We start from the raw sequence: 23,245 nt of genomic DNA, 5'->3' as shown, positions 1-23,245 counted from the left end.
AAAGAAGACATCCAGCGGGTCTTGGCCTACAGGCACATGAAATGATGCTCAACATCACTCATCATCAGGGAAACACAAATCAAAACCACACTGAGATACCACCTCACGCCAGTCAGAGTGGCTAAAATGAACAAATCAAGAGACTACAGATGCTGGCAAGGGTGTGAAGAGATGGGCACCCTCCTACACTGTTGGTGGCAATGTAAACTGGTGCACCCGCTCTGGAAAACAGTGTGGAGGTTCCTCAAAAAACTATCCATAGAACTCCCTTATGACCCAGCAATAGCACTGCTAGGGTTTACCCAAGGGATACAGAAGTGCTGATGCATAGGAGCACATGTACCCCAATGTTCATAGCAGCAATGTCAACAATAGCCAAAACATGGAAAGAGCCTAAATGTCCATCACCTGAGAAGTGGATCAAGAAGATGTGGTGTATATATACAATGGAGTATTACATGGCAATGAGAAAGAATGAAATATGGCCATTTGTAGGAAAGTGGATAGACCTTGAGGGTGTCATGCTAAGCGAAGTAAGTCAGGCAGAGAAGGACAGATACCATATGTTTGCACTCATAGGTCTAACAGGAGAACAGGAGAAACCTAATGGAGGACCAGGGGGAGGCGAAGAGGGAATGAGAGTTGGGGAGAGAGAGGGACACAAAACTTGAGAGACTACTGAATACTGAAAATGAACTGAGGGTTGAAGGGGAAGGGGGAGGGGGGAAAAAGAGGTGGTGATGATGGAGGAGGGCACTTGGGAAGAGCACTGGGTGTTGTATGGAAACCAATTTGACATAAACTATTTTAAAAAATAAAAATAAAAAAATAAAACAGACACAAAAAAATAAAATAAAATAAACCTTTACACCATTTTAAAACATCATGTAGTTATAAAGGATTGTATGAGGTAAGCACCATTTGAATCACTGAAAAATATTAGACTGCATTTATCTTTACAGAGTGACAGTACAGTGTTAGGATAAAGAGGACTCAAATTCAGCTAGCTCTTCCCTTTCTCAATGCGATACTGGCCCTTATCCCTCAGCCTTCCTTGCTAAGTGACTTTGCTCACAAAAATATCCACCATCTGTGGTAAGTTTCTATTAATGGATTTCTAAAGTAGCCATTCGCCACTGATAACGGGTTAACAGAAAAGTTTGTAACATTAGGGGTTAAATTGTTCAATGCCAGTTGTAGAACGCTTAAGTCAAAATAAATATTTAGGCTGATACAACTCAAATTAGGCAAAGTTTGTTTTTAAAAAAATCTGAATTATCATTCCACCTATTAATTTTACTATATTTGGTGAAGAGCACAAAACTGATTGTTTTTAAAAAGTGTTTACCAAGTGTTAGTTTTGCCAAAACTCTTCATAAGTTGATGAAGAATTAAGTAGAAAGTAACCTGCAGGCATTTTATCTACGAAATCTGATGAGTAATCCTATCAGGACTATTGCATGGCTGGCTGCTAGAACTCATTCCTCCTCTGAAACATGGCTACTTATGACCTATAAAGGACGAATTCCAAAAACTTCATGAAATAAAGAAGCAAAGAAATAAAGAAGTTCTATTAACACGTTTCCATATTTTACATGATGCAAATTTGACTTAATATGTATCCTTAAAGACTAGTTTTTTATTACTTGATATGGACAGAAACCCTGTTTCTTTATATGTAGCCTTTGCCCCCTAGAGGAAAATAAGTAGTTCTATAAGATTACAATTTCTCCCAGTTTCTTTTTGGCCAGCATTTTTCTGTATTCATTCTCCTCTAACACTAACATTTGACTTTCCAAAGAAACAGAAGGGAAGAAAAGGTGTGTTTATTTTCAAATGGTTTCTCTGATTGACAAGAGTGGAATCTTACTATGAAATGATTCACTATATTTTTAATCTTCATCTATAGAAAAGGAAAGCTAGAGCTGAATACAACTGAAGTCATACTTTAAATTACTCTGCGCAATCTAAAACTTACAGTTTTCAATTACTTAAGATGAATTAAGAGAATGACCACTCCCACTCTACTCACCCATTAGTCCTAATACTGTTTCTGTACAGACTATATTTTTAAAAATGGCATAGAGATGATGTCATTTTACAGATGCACAAAATGTGGTTCACACACATGAGCAAACTGCCAAAGGTCACAAAGCTAGTGGAAAGCAGGGCTGGGAATCAAACTGAAATGTTTGAATGTGCAGCTGAAATTTGTTACTGCTTCCAATGATACAGAAAAGAAAAAGAAAACACCAAAGGAATAGAGCATTTTCTCAAGGATGGAAGATCTTACCTAAAAATATCAAGCCCAATGATCTATCCAACAATTTATGATATTTATCATAGGACAGGACCATTATTTCACATATTTCCATGCCAATGAACTAAACCGATAAACCTAATCATATTTACAAGTTACTGTTGGCAATAATAATAACATTTTTGGAGGCTGCTCATCATGTATAGTAGTTTTACTCTCCATGAAATCCTGGGAGTTTCATATAGCCAGTTTCATTTCTATGTGTGAGCGAACTGAAGCTCTCCTTCAGAAATGACATGACTTGTCTGAAGTTACTCAGACAGTAATGGTAAATCTCTTCCAAAGGCAGTGGTTCAGTCTTCCGATCTAAGTGCTCGTCAGATACAAAGGACTCTATAGAGTTAAAAATCGATGTCACATTGCTAATTCTCATTTGTAATGGCAAAAGTAAAAGTTTGATGAAACTGGAAGTAAAAAAAAAATATGATCTTCTGAAAAAAAGAGTATGGATTTCTATTTCATTAATATTTTCTGACATTGGGCATTAACATAAATGTTTAAAAAGCAAGCAACAAGTAAGATATTTTTCCAGGAGATTCGACTCTGCTTAGAAGGAAACTGCAGGCCAAGACAAATTGTACTTTATTTCAATTTTACTGTGTATATCAATCCTTAGAGAGAAATCAGAATATAGACTTTAACTTAACAATAAAATGTAAATTCATTTAAACCATAAGATAATGGAGAAAGGACTAGACCAAAGGGATATAAATATTTTCATTAAAATACCCAGAAGATGAAGTTGCTTAGGAGGACAAAAACAACACTGCTTTCTGATTAATGCGGATTGGGTCCCTAGGAAAAAGTCAGTTGGGTGATTACACTTTGTCAGACAATCTGTAAACATCACTGACCAGTCCATTTTAAAAGGAAAAGTGATGATGTTGTGAACAAAGTGGTTCATTTTTAAAATGAGGAGCAAAGGATAACAGACAGGTAGCTTAACTCAGACTGTGAGTATTTAAGAGGGAATAAAGGATTAAAGATACAGTACATTTCTATTGACTAAATGATCCAGAAGGCATTTTTATTTCTCTGAGGTCAATGAAATGAACTAATCACTTTTTTTTATCATGAATCAAAATTTTATTTGATGTGTTAAAGAAACCTAATGCAGAAAAGGGTTCCAGAATTGTCCAATTAATGCAAATTAACGTTTACTGAGTCGCTACTGCATAGTCCAAAAATCATGCTCAGTATTTTACATTAATTAACTCATTCAGTCACTCATTCACCTCGCCATAATAATCACCTCTTCACAGACAAAGAAACCGAGGGTGAGAGAAGTGTGTAATATTCTCAGGGCAACAAAGTCAAAAGCAGAGACAATGGGATCTGAACTCAGGAGGTCTGACTCAACCATCATGAAATTACCTTCTAGGAGGAAATATCTAAAATCTGAAACTGAATTTATGGCTGTAGGATTTGTAGTAGATAATAGTAGGTAACTAAGTCACAGAGGAAGATAATAAAAATGAGTAAAGAGAATCTAAAAGAATATTAATTTGTTATAACGTGATGCACATGAATTTTCAGAAATGTAAAAGGAAAACATTTACTTTTGAAATTGACGTTTGTTTTTAATTTTTAGAAACCTGCTTGGCAAATGATTTACTCTTAAATCCTAAGTAAAACTTCAATTTCTAATATCCCAGATCCACAGAATATTTCTCTTAATGTATTTATTAAAAATACCCCAACTGGATTTTTGAACAGATTAAAGTTTAAAGCCTACATTGCAAAAGGTCTTTTCTTTAAAAAAATGTTTTTAAGTTTATTTGTTTATTCAAGACAGAGAGTGCTCTTATATGTGTGGGCAAAGTGCAAAGACAGGAGGAAGTCAGAGAATCCCAAGCACAGAGCCCGATGCAGAGCTCCATTTTACTAACCATGGGCTCATGACCTGAACCAAAATCAAGAATCCGGATGCTTAACCAACTGAGCCAACCAGGTTTCCCTGCAAAAGGTATTTTTATTTTCTATCATTCCAAGGATCTTCTTATAAGTCACTCTAGTTAGATTTATATTTAGTACATATTTAATAGTAAATGCAGCTTAAAAGGGAATATATTTTCAAAGTACTGAAAAATTTTTATCTTTTTAAATCATATATATATAATACTTGTGATCATTTAATACCACGTGATAATTTAATGTCACAAATTCACATATAAGAGAGTATGCGTATATATCTGTGCTACATATCAATGTAGACATGCAGAAAGTGAATGGACAATTCACTCCATCCCTGGATTTTCTTCAGAACACAATATGTGATTGAAAAAAACAAAACAAAACAAAACAAAACAGAAAGCTTTTGTTTTGCTTCTGTTTTAATTTCTCAGTTGCTCAATGGTTCCTTATACCCCTCTTTGAATCCTGGAGTGTGTCTCTTATAATTAATGAGCATACCATAATCCAAACTTCTTGAGAATGGGAAAGCCAGAAAAATAATGGAAGGCACAGCCCAGTAGAGCAAAACTTGTCTGTGTACACTAATAGTGGGAAGAACGCTTCACTCCCTACTAAGGAACTCACACAGGCTTGTTTATATCACAGCAGCCTACTTTTCCCCTCCTGTCTCCTGTAAGAATACTTCTCAATGTGACAAAACCCACCTACTCAAAGGGAAGGTTAATTATTGCTCCATAATTAAACTCGCAAGAAAACTGTTAAGATTAATGAAGCTGTGCTTACTAAGTGATTACAAGCTCCCTATGAACTACTACAGAAATATTTGTTTCTACCAAAAACACCAACACATATATTGATAGATTCTGTGCAAACTATTGCAATGATGAATCTAGATCAACATGTATAAATCAGAGTATATCTATCTGAAAAAAAATAAGTAATATAGGAGAAAAAAAACAGGGAGGGAGGGGAAAGGGAGAGAAGGAAAGAAGAAGGGAGAGAGAATAGGAGGACAAGTTTTACCTTTCTGCAAGAATTACCATGCTAACATGAATTCTTTCTACTTAGTTCTGTGATAATTATGACTCAGCAAAAGACCACAATATCCTCTTTAGTCTGGGTAAGTCTGAAAATGCAGAAAAACCTAAAAACTTTTTACTTTTTTCTAAATGACTTTTTTTAAGTTTATTTATTTTGAGAGAGAATGAATGAGGGAGGGACAGAGAGAGAGAGACAGAGAGAGAAAGAGAGAGAGGAAAAGAAAGAGAGAGATAATCCCAAGCAGGCTCCACACTGTCAGCATGGAGCCTGAAAGGAGGCTCAAATCAAGAACCATGAGATCATGACCTGGGCCAACATCAAGAGTTGGTTGCTCAACAAACTAAGCCACCTAGGTACCCCAAAGTTAACAACTTTTCAGATGAATACTGAAAGAATGGTCTCTTATAGTATAAATATACAGTTCTTGTAGTTATTTTAGTATTAATTTTAATTAGGCTAAAACATAATTAGGCTAAATTAGGCTAAAACAGTAACATATTGATAAATAATACCTAAAATGAATTCCAATATCGTTACTAGCGATAAATTCAAATACAGCTGCTCAGGGCACATCATGGAATATATAGGTGAGTTCTTCCTCCCAAAATATCATTGATGGACATGGACACAGTGTCATTACATTTAAATTACAACACGTGTCACCAAAGTGCCTAATCACCTTTTAGCAACACTAGTCAGCACAATTACTCCCCTATGCTCTCTAACTGGACATTATATCAGTTATATATGTTAGCTTAGGCTGTAGTAACAAAGACAAACCCCAAATCCCCAGTGTCTAATAACAGAAAAACTTCTTCTTGCTCATGCTTCACAACAATTACAGATCACCAAGGGCATAAGGCAGGGACCTCCTCTCATTTTAGACATTCAAGAACTCAGGATGACAAGGGTGCCTCTTCGAAGTACAGGCTCCATGCCAGACGTAAAGAGACTTTTGTGCCCTCTTCCACCCAACCACAAGTGAGACAGGAGGAACACAATTCCTTATATGCCCCGTATGATAGAAGGCTGGAACTATGAAGAGCCTTAATAACACCTCAATTATCCACTCAGATCTATAGAATATCAAAGCTAATAAACTTTTTGTAGTTGTTTAAATAAACCTTTTCAGTTGTTAAATAAGTGCCTGGGTGGCTCAGTTAGCTCAGTTGTCTGACTTCATTTCAGGTCATGATCTCGCAGTTTGTGAGTTTGAGCCCCACATTAGGCTCCAAGCTGACAGCTCAGAGCCTGGAGCCTGCTTCAGATTCTGTGTCTCCCTCTCTCTCTGCCTCTCCCCTGCTTGTTCTCTCTCTCTCTCTCAAAATAAACAAACATTAAAGGAAACTTTAAAAAAGATTTTAATAAACTGTTTTCAGTTATGGATATCCATTATATGTGAATAAAGGAACTCAAAATAATTTTCACTATCCTAGTATCTTTAATTTATTCCAAGAAGTTTGAGTTTGCAACTGAACTATTTGGGGATTAAAAGAATTATAAGACAGAGTGTCTGAATGAATAGTGCCAAATGTATTATACTAATAGAGTTAAAATTGGGGCTTCTGAGTACTTATCAATTAAAGTTAAAGAGACAAAAGAATTTTAAAATAATATTCATTTTTATCGAGGCATACTAGAATGTGAGCAAGAGACATATTGGAATAAGCAAATTTACAGGAGGGTCGGGAACCTTCAATAGAAGAGGTATGGAATCTGCATGACCAGAAAGAAAAATGAAGAACTGTGGCATTCATCCTGAGTTCTTACTTGGAGCCACAGAGCTAACTGATTTCGGAGAAACTCTGAAAAGAATGTTTACATGACAGGCACTAAAAAGGAGTCATAAGCAGGTCTCCCACAATGAGTCTGACAAAAAAAGAGCAAGGGTGGGAATCTCACCTTTAGTCAAACACAGCATGGCTTTACCACACAAGTCTCTGCAAAACAAAGGTAGAGACACTAATGACTGGCAGAAGATGGCAAATGATCATCAGATTGCATGAGACATGGCAGAAAAACAACAGAGTCCACTTATAAGACACTCTTCACAAGGCATCAAAGATGCCTGAAAGGCATGATACAATAGGCTGAGGGCTTGCCTGAGGTTTGGTTAGGCCCAGGCAAACTTTAGCATGTTGAAAAGGAGCAGCAGAAAAGGAGCACAGATAAATGCGCCGTAGATATATGGATCCAAGACAAATTATAAATTTTGTTTTATGCAAAATTCAATGACAAAATGACAGCTCTTACACATTCTTGGTGACCAAAACACTAAAATCCTGGTTTTTCAGAGGAAGAAAGTTTCTACCATTAACTTCTCACATGTGGCTCTATAATGGAGGCTTCCAAGATTTATAGTTTTGTAGTGGGCTTTTTAAGCAGAGCTGCCTCTGGGGCCAACACAGGAAGAAAGGAGACTGATTAGGCAGAGCTCTAGGCCTCCTGCCTACTTCAACCAAAACAGCTCCATTTTTTAAAGTCTCTTTTATATACATGTAATTGAGACTTTTATTGAGAAAAAAATGTTCCAGTTCTAGGGGGGAAAAAAGTCGTTATTAATTCACAGACTACATGTACTTATTTCTTTCCCCTTAATCAGGTCTTACTATTCAGTGGATCAACTTCTTTCTATTCTGCTTCCAAACTCTCTCCGTTTCATTTCTCTGGTTTCTGTGGTCTCCTGATGCAGAGGCAAGCACACATATTTATTATGCCTAGAACTCATTTATGCCCTTATTACCAATTAAACACCAGAAAATGGTCATCAGAAAATTCCAGGGAATTACTAAAACAGGATAAATCTATAGGTTTTTAAAAGAGCAGATTTTATTATATTACAAAGGGCTTAAAATGTTCTCTGCTATGCAAATGGAACAATGACACTCTGCAGATATTTACTTCATCGTATTTGAAAGTAAAGCCTATTGAGAAATTAAAAAAAAAGCCATTGTGCTTGATTAATTTCTCAGGCACATATATTACAAAATACATACTGCTTGCCCTATAAGTTTCATAAAACAAGGCCAGCCAAAGAGAGCTGACCACAGCCTGACATATCTATAAAGAGAGCTGACCTCTCTGAGAAGCCAAAGTAAACTCAAATTTCTCAGTCTACAGGGCAGACGCAGATCTTTGAGAGTTTGCCAGTTTTATGTAGAAAGATTACATAAAGTAAACGGATTTTTGTCTTCCCAAGGTGCCCTCTTTTTCACATTACAATTATTATGAGTAGCTACAAAAGAAGAACCATTTCCAAAAGCATCCAATATATAATAAATATTTGTTATGTATTACTTATTCAGAAAAATCACAAAGCTCTTTTTCAACATAATTGTTGGCACATAATTTTTGGAAATTACTTCTTTTTTTTCCCCTCTTGGGATCCTTCTTTGATGGCAGAAGATTAACACAGAGTAAAAGTGAAAAACTTTAATTTTTATGACAAGACGAGGGGCAAACTTAGCTGTCTCAATTCGTTTTTCTGTAATAAAATGAAGGAAGAAAAAATTCTTTTTGTGTGTTTTCTTGATTTGCCTTGAGAGGGATAATGAAATCAAAAGGCAAAATGAAACTTGGATTAGCAACTGAAATTCTATTTTCATTTTATATTTTCCATCATTTCCCTTCCATTTATATAATAATGATATAAAATTAAAGCAAAATCTTAATGTCAATTTTTTTTAAGTTTTTATGGGAGCCGTGAAGTTATTTGTTTTTAATTATCAATTCACAAATTGATATCCACGCCAGTTTAAGTGTTCTGGGGTTACATCAACACTGAAAATGTATATATGATATATATGAAGGTATACATGTTATGTAATTTAAGAATTATGTAAGCAACCAACCAACAAGTAAATATATAAAAACACTTTGAAAGCCCAAATTCAGTGCGGTTGTAAAGATTAACACATGGATTCTGAGATAAGATTAAGTGTAAAAAATGCCATTTCAACTAAGCTAAAACAAACGGCCAACTGATTTTAATTTTATTAATTGAATTACTTTTTAGCATATACATATGTTTATTTATGTATTTTGAGAGAGAGAGAATGTATGAGCAAGGGAGGGGCAGAGAGAGACAGAGAGAGAGAGAATCCCAAGCAGGCTCCATTCTGTTAGCACAGAGCCTGATGTGGAGCTCAAACTCATGAACTGTGAGATCATGACCTGAGCTGAAACTGAGAGTTGATACTTAACCAACTGAGCTACCATGAGCCTCTCAATTGTCTAAATCCTTATTATTTATTTCCCTGTTTACTTGGGCTGGTGCATATGCTAATTTTCAAAAGAGCTAATAATTATATAAGACTTTAGCAAAATAAAAGGACTGAATTAATTAATTAGTTAATTAACAAGTGAATAAATAAAGGATTGAAACTTAAAATGTTGGTTTTGAACTAATCTTATAAGAAATCAGAAATCACTTCACCACTAAAATTACACACCCCTATACTAGTCAGAGTTCCAGTAAGAAACAGATGGTGTCCTTGATTAAGATAATTTGCGAAGATAGTAAGGCATGGATAGTGCTTGGAGAAACCAGAGAGAGAGTGAGTAGCACTCAGGGGTAGAAACAGTGGGGAGCCATTACTACCTACAGGCTAAAAGACAGAGAAGAGAGGGTTTCTGGTCTCAAGGGGTTAAGCGCACCTGACTGAAGCTGTGACTTTCAACAGAAGGAGGAGACCCTAATCTCTCTCATTTCCTACCCTCAACACTATTTCTCAATGTACCATAAATAACTAAAAATGTAAGGTATGCTATTTCTGAAAAAAAATCCCACAGGTTTCCTTAGAAAATGATAATGAGATGAAAATGAAATGAAGATAGATATGGCTAAATCATCAAAGTATATCTAGACAGACTCAAATTGAAATACACTGCTCTTTAAATGTAATGAGCTTGAGACTGAAAATCATTTCTTGAGATCAACACCACATTGTTTCAATGATATATACCAAACAAAACAAAAATCTAATGACTGAAAGCTTTAATTTGTAAAGATTATTCAGTATTAAGTAGTAGAGCGAAGTATGCTATGATTATTGCCCCAGCTGAATAAAAGATATATATTTTTAATAAAATGGTAGAACTATCAAACAGTCCTAAGTGACTATGCCTGTTATATTATAGAAGTGGTATTAAATGTAAATTCCAAGTAGATTTAAGTTCAGCTGAAATACTGTTCTCATCATGTGTTTGCCAACTGTGAATCCATTAATCACATAAGATTTGGACTACATAATGTCTAAAGTCCTTCATATACCTGAGTATTTGTGATTCACATTCAAGCATTCTAGAAACACTAAGAAAACCCATAGCTTGAAAATTCTCTAGTTTTTCACTTGAACATTTGTATTAAAATTTAGAGAGAAAACCATGGTCTTTAGGGTATTCTATATAACCAATACATATGTGCTTCACGCAATTATTTCCCAAGTAAAATAATATATGCAACAGAGCTTGGCAAACTGAAAAGCATTTTCTCAATGTTACATTTTATTATCTTCTTTAAATTTATAAAATGCTTATTATAATTCTCAACTTATTTTCTTAGAAGCGATATGTAAATAAAACTCTTTAATGTTTATTAGATAAATTATTGTCTAGAAATGCAAGCATAGAGATTAATTTTAAAAGGTTATCAAAAGTTTAAAAATTACCTTAAAAGAGAAACAGTAGTAGAAATATCATGAAAGAAATAATTTATAATGCCTTCCCAGAATGAATTTCCCAGGAGAGATAACAATTGTGACATTTCTATCACCTTAACATATTTATTGCTAAAAAGTAATTTCATCAATATAGCCTTCTCTGGTTGATTTCTCAACTAGTTTAATGCTTTTTATTCTACTTAAGCATATTTAAGTTGCATTCTAAATCAGCTGACCCTTGAACAATGTGGGCTTGAAATGTACGGGTCCACTTCTACATAGATTGTTTTATATAAATACAATACAGTATTATAGTATTCTCTCATGGTTTTCTTGAGTAACATTTTCTTTTCTCTAGCTTGCTTTAAAAATATAGTATATACATAAAATGTGTTAATCGACTGTTTACATAAGAATATAGTATACATATACACATATACAATACATACACACATACACAATGTGTTAAATCAACTGTTTATGTAATGGGTAAAGCTTCCTGTGAATAACAGTCTATTAGTAGCTTAGTTTTGGGAGAGTTAAGAGTTATATGCAGATTTTCAACTGTGCCCCCAAGCCCCTTGGTGTTCAAAGGTCAACTGTATTATAATCTGGTTCTATCAGTGTTCTAATGTCTTTTCCATGCACATATTTGTTCTGTTTTCCAAAACAACTCTCCCCAATGAAACTTATTATCTAGAAGAAATAATTTGAGACTAATATCCAGGTAAATTATTTCATTTAATATGGTAGAAACCATGGGGCATCTAGGTGGCTCAGGGTTAAGCATCCGACTTTAGCTCAGGTTATGATCTCAGTTCGTAGGTTCAAGCCCTGTGTCAAGCTCTGTGCTGACAGCTCAGAGCCTGCAACTTGCTTCAGATTCTGTGTCTCCCTCTCTCTCTGCCCATCCCCCACTCATGCTCTGTTTCTGTCTCAATAATAAAATAAAAACATAAAAAATTTTAAAAAACATGGTAGAAACTGTGGGGAGCTGCCAGAAGAACAAAGATCAGCCGCCTGCAGGCGGGGCAGTGTTATCACTCCCAATTCTGGGCTGGAGACAGCCAGTCTGGGCTTTCTTATCGGCCCCTCAGGCGCTGTGCTAAAATTGCAGTTTCGGTTTCCCCTTTATCCTAGCCTTTTCCTAAATATCACTTGACCCTGTTTCCTAGCAACCGACCTAGGTCGGCTGCCTTGCTTCCCGCCTTCTACCTTTTATAAGATGTGTGTATTCTCTCAATAAACAAGGCTTGATCAGAGACTTTGTCTTGCCTCCATTCTCTGTGCTCCCTGCCCTACCCCACTCTCGCCCCCTCCCTCAGGACCTGCTTCAACTGACCTGCTGGACGGGTCAAGAAACCAAACAATAACTGTATTACCTTAATATTTTAAAACGTGTTCTAAGCATTAATGATTATGTGATGGGGATGGGCATGGTTATGGTGAAAATGCATATCGACAGATTTCAGAAAAGACTCCTATTTACCTAATTAATTTTGAGAAACAGCTCCATACTAATGTATTCATTATGAATTTGTTACTTATTACACCATGTTCAGTATAAATACATTACTTACTAACCTTTAACAGATAGCTAGGTTATTCTCAGCAAGTGAACAAAATTCCTGAAGGATAGTTGAAAGATAATTGAACACAGAAGATTTAGCATTTTATGAAGTCTTATAAATGACATTTTATAATTTTCCATTAAGAAAATATCAGAATCTTTAAATGAGTACTAAAGAATTTTCTTTTCTTTTCAATATCTCAATATATAAGCCTTTAGGGGAATCCTGGTATGTGATCATAATCCAGTGGGGGGAAAAATACAAAATAGTCCTACTTTTTTCCAAATGGTTTAATATGGACAAGTATTTCAAGATAATTTCTTTTCAGAATACATTTTAAAACATGAACTTAATTTTGCATAATGCAGCAAAGAGTAAAATAATCATGAAACTGTTTAATTTAAATGGATTTGCAGGCTATCAGCAATGATATCCGAAGGACACCTTCCCAGGCCTAGGATGACTCACACACCACTAGCTTGATCTATTTGATGTATTAGTCATGCCTCCATCAGCACATAGGTACTGAGATGCTACCTTTTCTGTAACTAACACAAAATAGATATAACATTCAAGATGCTTAATGATCCTTTGTTAAATGCCCTAAATTCCTAAACAAATTCAAATAATTAAATGATTATCTGTTTCATTATTTATTATCAATCTCTATCACTTATAGCCAAAAGAATAAAAAAGACATTCAAAAACTAAATGGAGGGCCTAATATAACTTGAGCAATGGACTAAAGTGTTTTTACGTATCCAATCTCATTTAATTCAACACTCTACTACAGAAGATTGATGAGTCAAGCTCAGGCACTTGTCAGATGCTCCTAGGCAGCTGAGTCACTCTAGGGTCTCAAGTGTACCTTACACTAAAACATACCCTTCATTTCAACGAAGTGATATACTTAGAAAGATTGCATACCTCTCTGATTTTTATTAGTTAATTGATTTGGGAAGAAAACTTCCACAGGGCTGACAGGAACTAAAATATTCCAAGCCATTAATTTTATTAGGTTTTTAAAGTTCAATATATGATGTCATTTCCTGTTCTCCTATATCCTGAGAAATAAGCATGACTAACCTAATCTGAGAAGGGGAAAGTAGTAATAAAGAGTAATACAGTTATGATGTGGAAGAGTAGATTCAAACTCAGCTCTAATTCAGCATTTTAAAACCCAGCAATTATATTTTGAAAAACTAGAAAAGTTTAGTTTTGAATGAACACTGATTTCAGACCCAAGGGCCAGATGGCTTTAGGTAATGTATACCAGAATGATTCTAAGGACTGTTATATTTTATAAAAGTTTTCAGTTTAACAATAAAATTGCTTCTATTAGGAAATGAAGTCAATAAAGTAAGGCATAAAGCTGAACTCTAAGTAAAGTAAAATGTCCTTGTCTATTTTGGAAGAAAACTAACCTAAAGTACATTTATCTACAGCTATCATAAAATCCCACTGTAACATAGGTCTTGGCAAATGTGTGAATCAATGGGACATATGTGTACAGATATAAATTTTCATGTTAATACTTTATTGTCTAAAAAGTATGTTGCCGTGTAATGGAATTTTGTTTCATTAAATACTATAACTACGAGCTACTTCCTAAATTGTCTGTCAAGATTCTAAAATGGCAGAAGTAAGAATTATGGCACTTTCCCTGATCAGGCCCACAATTTTAGTAGTATTCTACTATTACTACATTTATGGATTATTAAACAGGATAAATAACAGAAGCACTGAACATGACATGCAAATACTCTTTTCGTCTTAGAAAGATTTTGCAGGTTTGTCTTCAAACTATGCAAGAGAGGATTTGGGAAATGTCATTAGCAAGAGCCAGAAGAGAGGAACATAGAGAAAAATGAAGACAGTTAAAAAGATAGAAATTGGCCAATTTTCTTCCCACTTTTTTTGTAGATAGCGATGTAAAGAAAGTGATATGGACCATGAATCGCTTAATATATATTTACATATATATAATTTAAGAATATTTCTTAATGATTCCATTCTTCTGGTTGTTTTAAAAATATTAAATAATATGTTGAGATCACAAGCTCATATAAGTAATACATTAACAAGATTGGAAATTACATAAAAGGTAGCCATCTTCCTCTAAACATACAAAAAGCAAAAGGTGGCCACTTTCTCTGATTGATGTATTTTTTTCTTTTGATTGTAATCAATGTATTACTATCTTTCCTACTGAGATCCTTTTCTTTTGTTTGTTTGTTTATTTAACATTCATTTCGACCAATATTTACTGAAGCTTTATTAAGACTGTTATAGACAACTGAAGACCCAGCCTTTACGCTTGCAACATTCCCAAATCTAGTGGTGGGGCATGGAAATATAAGTGGAAAATACACTGTAGTATGATAAATGCTAGAACAGAAGTACAGCACATGCAAAGTACCATGGGATGCAGCCAAGGGGCAGAGCAAACATTCAGGCTCTGTGTCTTCAAGGAACACATTCAGTATACCTTTCTACATTCTGATAAAGACTATGGGGTCATGGTAGTCATTTAAAAAGGAAGTAAGATCCAAGGACAGGAAAGAGGAAAGTGAAAGATAGTTGAACAGTAATGAGCACAAAAAGAGCAAAAGTAGAAAGAAATGAGAATACTTACACTGCTAGGACACAAATTGCTCTAGATGACAAATTGGTACCTGGAACTGCAACCCAGACTAGACTACACACAGGCGCACAGTGAGACTTCCCATGGGTGACAGCATATCAAGGATTAGCACAGCAGGGTGGAGAGACAAATGAGTATGTGTGTTCAGATTTCCTGGAATCTATACAGGGATCCCAATTTCCCTTCACATAAGTAGTACCATTGATGTAAGTAAGAAACAAAGGTTCCATTAAGGCTTATTATGTGATTTAGATACCCTGGTGGAGGATTTTTCTGCCAAACCTGTTTTAATTGCTTATTTTAGGTGATATACTATGAAGCAGGATCTTATATCACATCTTCTATTTTAGCCCTGTAGTCCAGAATTATCGGTGGTATAAAAATATAAAAGTCCTATAAAGCATAGTAAAGACCTCATGAATAAATGCCAGTATCTGAAATCAGGCTGAAACCAGGTAAATAGGAATATCATTTGAGTTTCCTTTAGAAAAGGTTATATACATTATTTATAGACAGTTTTTTTTACTACCTGAAGTAAGACATCATTATTTTTAAAGGCTTCATTTTATTTACTTTGTTTTCAAATTTTCACATAAAAATTGAGGAATGGCAACTTAGTTTCTATAATCACATATCACCCTCAAATATATCAAACATGATCTTAAAGGACACTTATATGTACTAATATTTAACACTTCAATAAAGCATCAATACAATTACTCACTTTTATAATGTAATCACAATAACATTTGTAATTGTTGGTGTCACTACAAAACAGGGATAGTTTTCTTCTTGCTGTTTTCTGGCTATGAAATTCTTCAGTACATGAGTATATTATTAACAAACATTTTAGTAGAAATCCTATGTCAACCACGTCAACATCCCAGTCCTGGGAGCCTATAATTTCCTCTATACTAACTAGATATGATTTTGTGACTTCAATGGATGCATTCAAAATTCTGGACATTTGGTACACCATTACCATCACCATCAGCACCACACTAAACAACCTAGAATTGCATCTACTGCATGTAAAGACTCTTCTGTCCAATGTGCACCATTTCTATGATGCAATGAATGTGGAAGATATTTCTACTCAAGGTTTTCAATATTTATCACAGTGAATAAAAGAGAAGTAAAACACTGTGGAGAATAATTTTGTATTTATTCCTTTGAGGACTTACAGGATAGTCTTTTCTATAGAAAACAGAAATCATATATAATAGAAAATGGAAGCAGAATTTTTAAAACCTCATTTCAAAAGTTGGGACTACATGTTATCATATAAAGCAAAGATATCTTGGAATAAAACTAGATATGAGTAGCACAACTATATGTAATTGTTAACCTCTAACCTTGTGAATATCATTAAATGGCAGTTTAGCTGAAATGATATTAAATAATTCTTTCAGAAGATTTTATATATAATTTATAAAAATATTTAAGATTTAATACACTTTGCATAAAGTTTACTAAATTAAGAGTGCAGATTTTCACATTCCTTTCCTATAACGCAGCATAGCCAAAAAGGTCTTTTTGATGAGGTAAGGAGTGCCATATATATTTTATAAGAATTACTTATAAACACATCAGCTACAATTATGTCATCAGAAATTACTTATCCGTACCTTTCTGACTCAGAATACCTAAACAATTAAAATACACAAACTTAGACTAAAGAGAATACAGGCTGTGCAATTTCACTGATACAGCACATACTCGTCCCCTATTATATAAACTTTCCCTAGTTCAGTTCTATTAACACGGTAACAATTTTAACACAATCGCTTATTTGTCTGAGGAGCTATTCCTTTCTCATTTTGCCGCTAATTAGCCAAAAGAAATAGACGTGTTCCCACATGATTTATACATGGAATGTCTAAAATCACTCATATTCTTACTCATTTACAAAACAATGGCTATCTGGTCCAACTTCTATAAATCGCTGCACTGTCTCAACTCATATCTCATAATCATGACCAGCAAAATCTTCGAAAATCATGCTTAATGGGCACACACTTTGTTTTTGTCACTTGCTGCCATTAACCAAAAAAAAAAAAAAAAAAAAAAAACGTGCAAAACTAGCTTCGCTTTGCACTTGCCACCAGCAGTCAGTTTCAAGACAGAATTTTAACCATTGAAAAAAACAGATTCTCTGGATTTTATTAAAACAACAATAAAACAAACAAAAAAAATACTAGTTTCTGGTGATAATTGATGCCAGCTTGTAGCATCACATTTTGTGTGTGTACTGTAGCTTCTTATTCTAGGGGACACTAATTAGTTTTAAATGGTGTTAAATACCATCCCTGCAGTTGCAAGTGCTTCTCTGGGATTTTTACTAGAGAAAAGAACTCCTGTAATTTAAAACCACTTTGTTTTCTTTAGCCACAGCTGTTAGTGAAACACTGACCTGTAGAAATCTTAAAGGTTTTCAACCCTCTCTCATTGCCATTAGTCTGCATTTATTTTCTCACACATCTTTTCCCCCTTGTACCACTGCTCTTCCATACATCCCCAGCCCCCAAATTGCTTTCAGCAGAGAAATCGCGTTTAGCTAGTTAAACCCTTCTCTCTCTTACCCTCCCCCTTCCTCCCTTACAAAGCCTTGGCTACTCTTAAAGAAAATTCTCCAACAACGTGTCAATTTTATATTGGCCACAAAGACAACTTCTGTTGGGGGATGGGGAGGAAAGAGGGACTGGAGCTTGGCTGTCCCTTTCCACAAACAGGGATCTTTGTGGCGATCAGAAAACATTTCCTGCATAAAAAATCAACACACTCTCTAGTTGCAGGGTTGGAGAGCCAGAGCGACTATGCATCAGCCTGTCCTCATACGAATGGAACACATCCGTTAACCTTCCAAACAGGAAAAGTCATTTTCTCAAAATATGTCCGCTTTCTTGCGTTATTAAACATAATCCACAATCTGAAATCCTCGGGCAGCTCCCCCACTGAGGATTGAGTGAAAGCTGTAAATCACTCCTGTACTTTCTCTTTTTCCTCTGCATTTCCGTTGCACTATTTTTTTTTTCCATCTAGCTCATCTCTGACATGCTCCCACTCTCCCCGTGTATATCAAGAGGGGACCCAGAAGAGAAAAAAAAATCATGCAAGAGGGCTATCAGGTTTTACAGGATCAGTTTGTGTTTTAATTCTGCCCTTCACCTCTGCCTCCAAGTGACTTCACAGCCAGGAGACCCCAGAGTTTGCGTTTCCAGTGGGGTTTCCTTGACCCAAGAAAGAGCTAGCACGCGGGATTTACTGTGCAATGCATTTTGCATTTTTTAAAAATATCGGGCCTGTGGGGGAGGGGGATACACTTGTCTTCAGGTGTCAGAAAGTCCTTTGGTCCAAACAGGCTTGCTACTGAATTTGTGTCACCATTTCGTCCTGCTTCTCCAACTTAGGGAGGTACAACTAAAAGGGTCATGGCTGAGAGAGTGAGACAGGACAAAGGCTAAAGGAAGAGAAGCTTATTTTGCAGGGCTGTAGCACAAAGTAGAAATCCTACCAATCCATTTCACAGGTGTGTGTGTGTGAGAGCGCGTGCATGTATCTATCTCTGCCTCCCCAAGGAGCTGCAGCCAATAAAGAACCCCCACCCCCTCCAACAACCTCCAGGGCTAACTGGCTCCACGTTTTTGCCTCTCTTCCCTCCTGAATATTCCACACACACTACCAGGGCATATTGCTGATAGTTATCCCATCCTCACCACCCCATCTCAGAAACCTTGAAACCCAAAATTAGCTTAAGAGACCTTTGTTAGTGAAGATCACAAACCAAATTACTCCAAAGATGATAGAGTTCAAGAGCAATCATTAAGCCTGTGTGTTGAAACATCACATCTTAATGCCATCTTCAAACGTCCCTCCCTCCCATCTCCCCCTCTCTGCTGGGCACTTACCTTCTTTGGGCGGTCGCTTGGCCTCCCTGGTAAGATTGCAGACCTGGGTGGTTTGCAGCTCCTGGGTCAGGCAGCCCTCGGTCTGCTCATTCAGGGGTAACACCACGTTATTTAACAAAACCAGCGACTGGTCGTCGATCCCCCACTCTCCCAAATGCTGAGGGCAGGTGCATTTTGTATACATGATCCCACATGATTCTGTTCTCCCATTTTCTGATTTTAGGCAGCTCTCCAACCAAGTGCATAATACATGGCAACCAAACTGGCTTGGGCTCACCTTGTTCAATACCAAAAACTCAAAAAAAGATTTCTGATCTTCTTCCCCTTTTTTCTGTAATCCTGGGAAATCGGTTGGAAACACCCGACGTATCTGAATAAAATTTTTATCATATTGTAGAAAAACGAAAGCATTCTTGGAATCGCAGAGTTGCATTATAGAATGATTCTTTCTTAAAAGATCCTTTATTTTTTCATGGGAAAAATGATCAAACTGATACGCCAAGAGGGAAAAGTTAGAGCAGCTAAGGTCCTTTTTGGAAAATTTCAGGTAAATGCTATATTTGGTTGGATCTGGATTTTCCAGCGTCCAAGTGCAGTTTGTAAAGTTTTTGGGAAACATTTCACTTACAGAATACGATCCATAAATGACTCCCTTCACCAAAGTTGAACACCAGAAGTCTTGGGCAGCATTAAATCCAAACATAACCAGGAGATAGGTGGAAAATATATAAATCAGCAGGTTACGAACAGCCTTCATCCTATGTCATTTGGCCTGTAAAAATGGCAATAAAAGTAAAATGCAAGTAGGAGTCTACACGCATTGAAGAAAGAAACTCCTTCCAATATTACAGCCAGCTGTTTTCAAGATTTCAGTAAAAAACCCTTTTTAAAAGAAGGGCAGGTAATTTTTTATTTTATAATGCGAGGAAATTATCGGTTGCTGTGTGAACAGCGCCCTCACGTGGCTATTCATAAGGGCCAAATTTTCTACATTCAATTTAAAAATAATAGTTAATAGATTATTAACAGGAATGCTGTAATTTATCTGCCAGGACTTCCTCTAACTGCATTATGATTCTATTGAAAGAAGAGGAAAACACACTTTTTAAAAAATAGCATAACCTAAGTTTTTAATTTTTGAAATCTTTTTAAGCAACCTATACAACCTCATCTCTCCCTCAGTCGGCCTGCAGAAAACATCATCACACACAATCTAATCTGATAATCTGGGAACAGCTGTCATCACATTATTTCCTTTACCTTGAATATGACAAGCAATTTCGATAAAGGATTGCCACAATTTTAAAAGCACAAATGATAATTTGTTGCAGATGAAACATCATCTCCCAAATGCCCATACTTGTCTGTGCAGGGACCACCATGGGAACTGACAGGAATTCCTGTGCAAAAACACCAGCATTCATGTGAATTAATAGAATTTTAAACCCATTATTTGAGAAAGGGCATAGATGGGTAGATTCATAGGGAAGACTTGTTGTTCAACATCACCTCTGAGAACAAGATTTAAGGCAGTCATTTCAATGTGACATGCCCTCTTGGGATACATAAAGTGGATCACTGTATTAGTATCTGTATCCAAAGGCAATGTCGGTGAAAAATCCCAGAACCACAGTAATTGAGCTGGCTTCAGTCTTTTAATTTTTTTTAATTAGGGCTATCTTATCTAGAGTTATCTACTGTAATTTAAGATTTATACATGTTAGATACAAGACATTAGCATTTTCTTTCCTAGCAGATTTCAATTACTGAACTGCTCCCTTTCCAACAACAGCTCCAAAGCTCTTTTTCTTTATGTTTTTTAACCTGGCCTTGGCATAACAAAGTAATCCTTGGTTATATTTACCTCTGTAAGTTGTTATCCAAAAATAACTTGAATTTTTTTCAGCTTTAACCTTTAAGAAGTTATTTCTTAGAATAAATGACACTGCTTTTTTTTGTTCAGCCTTTGAGCTGAGAAAAGTGATGCCAAGTTAATTATAAAAGTCTTTAGGCTGCAGTCTCTTCCACTGTTCTGTAAACAGAGACAGACATACAGACATACAGACAGTTAAGAGTTTTCGTGTCTTTGCCTGGGTCCTCTCTGAACCAAAGGATAAAACCCTCTTCCTTCCCATTGCATAACACACACCAACGCATGCACACAAATACCAGTGACCGAAGTCCCTGAAGATAGATCTGCATTTTCCAGATCATAATTCAAATTCTATGTCTTGATAAAGGAGAAAGCAGCCCCAACTCTAAATCTCTATATAGCAGCAGTTTAAAATAACATCAGAACTGCTGGGACTATCAAAACAGTGTTCACTGTTTCAAGTATATAGCTCAATGAATAATGCATTTTCTTCTTGAGAAAATAAAGCCAATGAGCATTTAAAGGTTAAAAAATTGGGAAAGTTGCAGGAAATTCTGGAAATAATTTCCTCTTTTTTGTGCTGTAGCACTTTGCAGGCAATGCAGGTCTGCGCAGTGTTCTTCAGGATAGAGTGTAGGCGTTGAGAGCCAATGTGACAATAAGTGTCTAAATTAGGAATTCCATCCATGAAAGGGGGCTTCATTTTATAATCGGTAACTCAAAAAGAGGTCGTATTTCTTTTCCTAATGAAATCCGGTACTTTTGCTTCCATGTATTTGACAGCGCATGTCTGCATTGCTGTGCTCATCGAGGATTAGAAAGAGTGAGGAAATAGCTCTGATTTCACTTTCAAGCTTGCTCTGGAGAGCCCCTCAATATAATGCTCTTTATTTTAATCCGTAAGCCTTGGTGTACGGAGCCTTGTTTTATACTAGAGGATCAAAAATGAATCGCTGAACTCTGCCGCCCCCCCAACCCCCGCCCCCGACTGCAGGGCCCGTTCAAACAATCGTATTTCCCTTTTTAAGAAAGAAAGAATGGGGTGGGGGTGTCTCAGGGATGGCTACCAAGGTCTCAAGGATGCAGTATTTATTCACTTATTTGTGTCCGACTAAGAAGCAAACCGGCATTTAGTTTAGCTATTCTCAAAACTGATTTTCTGGGTGACACTTTAGTTTAGTCGAACATAGACGGCGCCATCACTCCACTAAATTTTTTCCCCAACAGAAGACCCACTGCCTCCCCTCATCTTAACTTCCTTCCAACCTAAAAATTTCTCCTCACAAAATCACCCCAATCACACACAACCGTCAGATTTTCGAGGTCTCCCTGCCTATTCCTTCCGACCCAGCACATCTCTTGAAAAACAAGACTTCTCTAACTTTTCAACTGCGGCGTTTAAGTAAATGCAGACAGTCGGGCTTGGTCGTAGCCCCTCCATCTGCCAGCAACAGCCTTTCCTTTCCTTGTCCTCCCTCCGCAAACACCTAGACGAAAGCTCCTCGGAGGCGACCCCTGGCAACGGGAAGGTGACCCCTGGACCCCCTTCCTTACCTTCCACTCCGAAAGCTCAGGGAGGCTCTTGCTCTAAGACACCAGCACAGGCACGCGTCCCAGCAACAGTGACGGAGAGACTCCCCTTCGGTCCCAATCACCGTTGCCCATTTTCCTCAGCTTCAAAAATCAGGATTTATTTTTTTTTTTAAATGCACACTTAAGAGAAGCAAAAGATGGGGGAGAAATCAAAGAGGGGAGGGGTGGGGGGGAAAAGCCCCCAGAACCCTGGAGCCTGACGCCGTAGCCAACTGAATCCAACCTCTAACCGAGGGAGGGGGGTGCCCCCGTAGACACTCTGAAGAAACAAAAATATGCAAGTGGCTTAAAAGCAAGGATTTGTTTCTATCAAATCTACCCCCAACAAACCGATGAGCCAAGAAGCAAAGAAAGCGCTGAGACGAGAAGTGACCGGCGGCAGCAGCGGCTGCTAAGGCAGATTTGTTGGGGCGGTGGGTTTATTACAGGAGTATTCGTAGTCGGATCGGAAGGCTCAAGCTTATGCTCTTTCCTCTTTCCGCTTTCCTCCCTCCTTCTCCTCCTCCTCCCCCCTCCCCGCAGGTACTGATGGACGGACCGCGACTAAGGAGAGGGGGGGAAAAATCCTTGGCTGGTGATGTCGGAAAGCTGTTTGAATGCCCAGCGAGGAGGGGCGCGAGAGGGAGAGAGATAGTAAAGCTCTGTCTCGGGTGTGCGCGCCAGCGCGCGACGCTCGCTCTCCCCGGGGCGCGCGCCAAGGAGGGGGGTGCGCGTCCCCGGG

At 36.8% G+C, this 23,245-nt stretch overlaps 1 protein-coding gene across 3 annotated transcripts in view; it reads right to left on the bottom strand.

Moving 5' to 3' along the window:
- The window catches only part of ADGRB3 (adhesion G protein-coupled receptor B3), a 719,614-nt gene extending 697,018 nt beyond the window's left edge, over positions 1-22,596 (bottom strand). For 2 of the 3 annotated variants that reach the window (XM_029944936.1, XM_029944938.1), the window contains exons 1-2: positions 20,923-21,002; positions 19,059-19,830 (exon numbers count right to left, since the gene is read on the bottom strand). In XM_029944936.1, coding sequence (XP_029800796.1) covers positions 19,059-19,815 — 757 coding nt within the window. In that variant the 5' untranslated portion in view covers positions 19,816-19,830; positions 20,923-21,002. Of the gene's footprint in view, positions 1-19,058; positions 19,831-20,922; positions 21,003-22,485 lie in introns of those variants that run through there. The other variant, XM_029944937.1, reaches the window with a different exon arrangement.
- Positions 22,597-23,245: the final 649 nt, after the last annotated feature.

This window comes from Suricata suricatta, chromosome 7 (assembly GCF_006229205.1).
Source record: "Suricata suricatta isolate VVHF042 chromosome 7, meerkat_22Aug2017_6uvM2_HiC, whole genome shotgun sequence".
Lineage (NCBI taxonomy): Eukaryota > Metazoa > Chordata > Mammalia > Carnivora > Herpestidae > Suricata > Suricata suricatta.
Note: the sequence above shows the minus strand (reverse complement) of the source record. Positions and strands in the feature narration are given on the sequence as shown.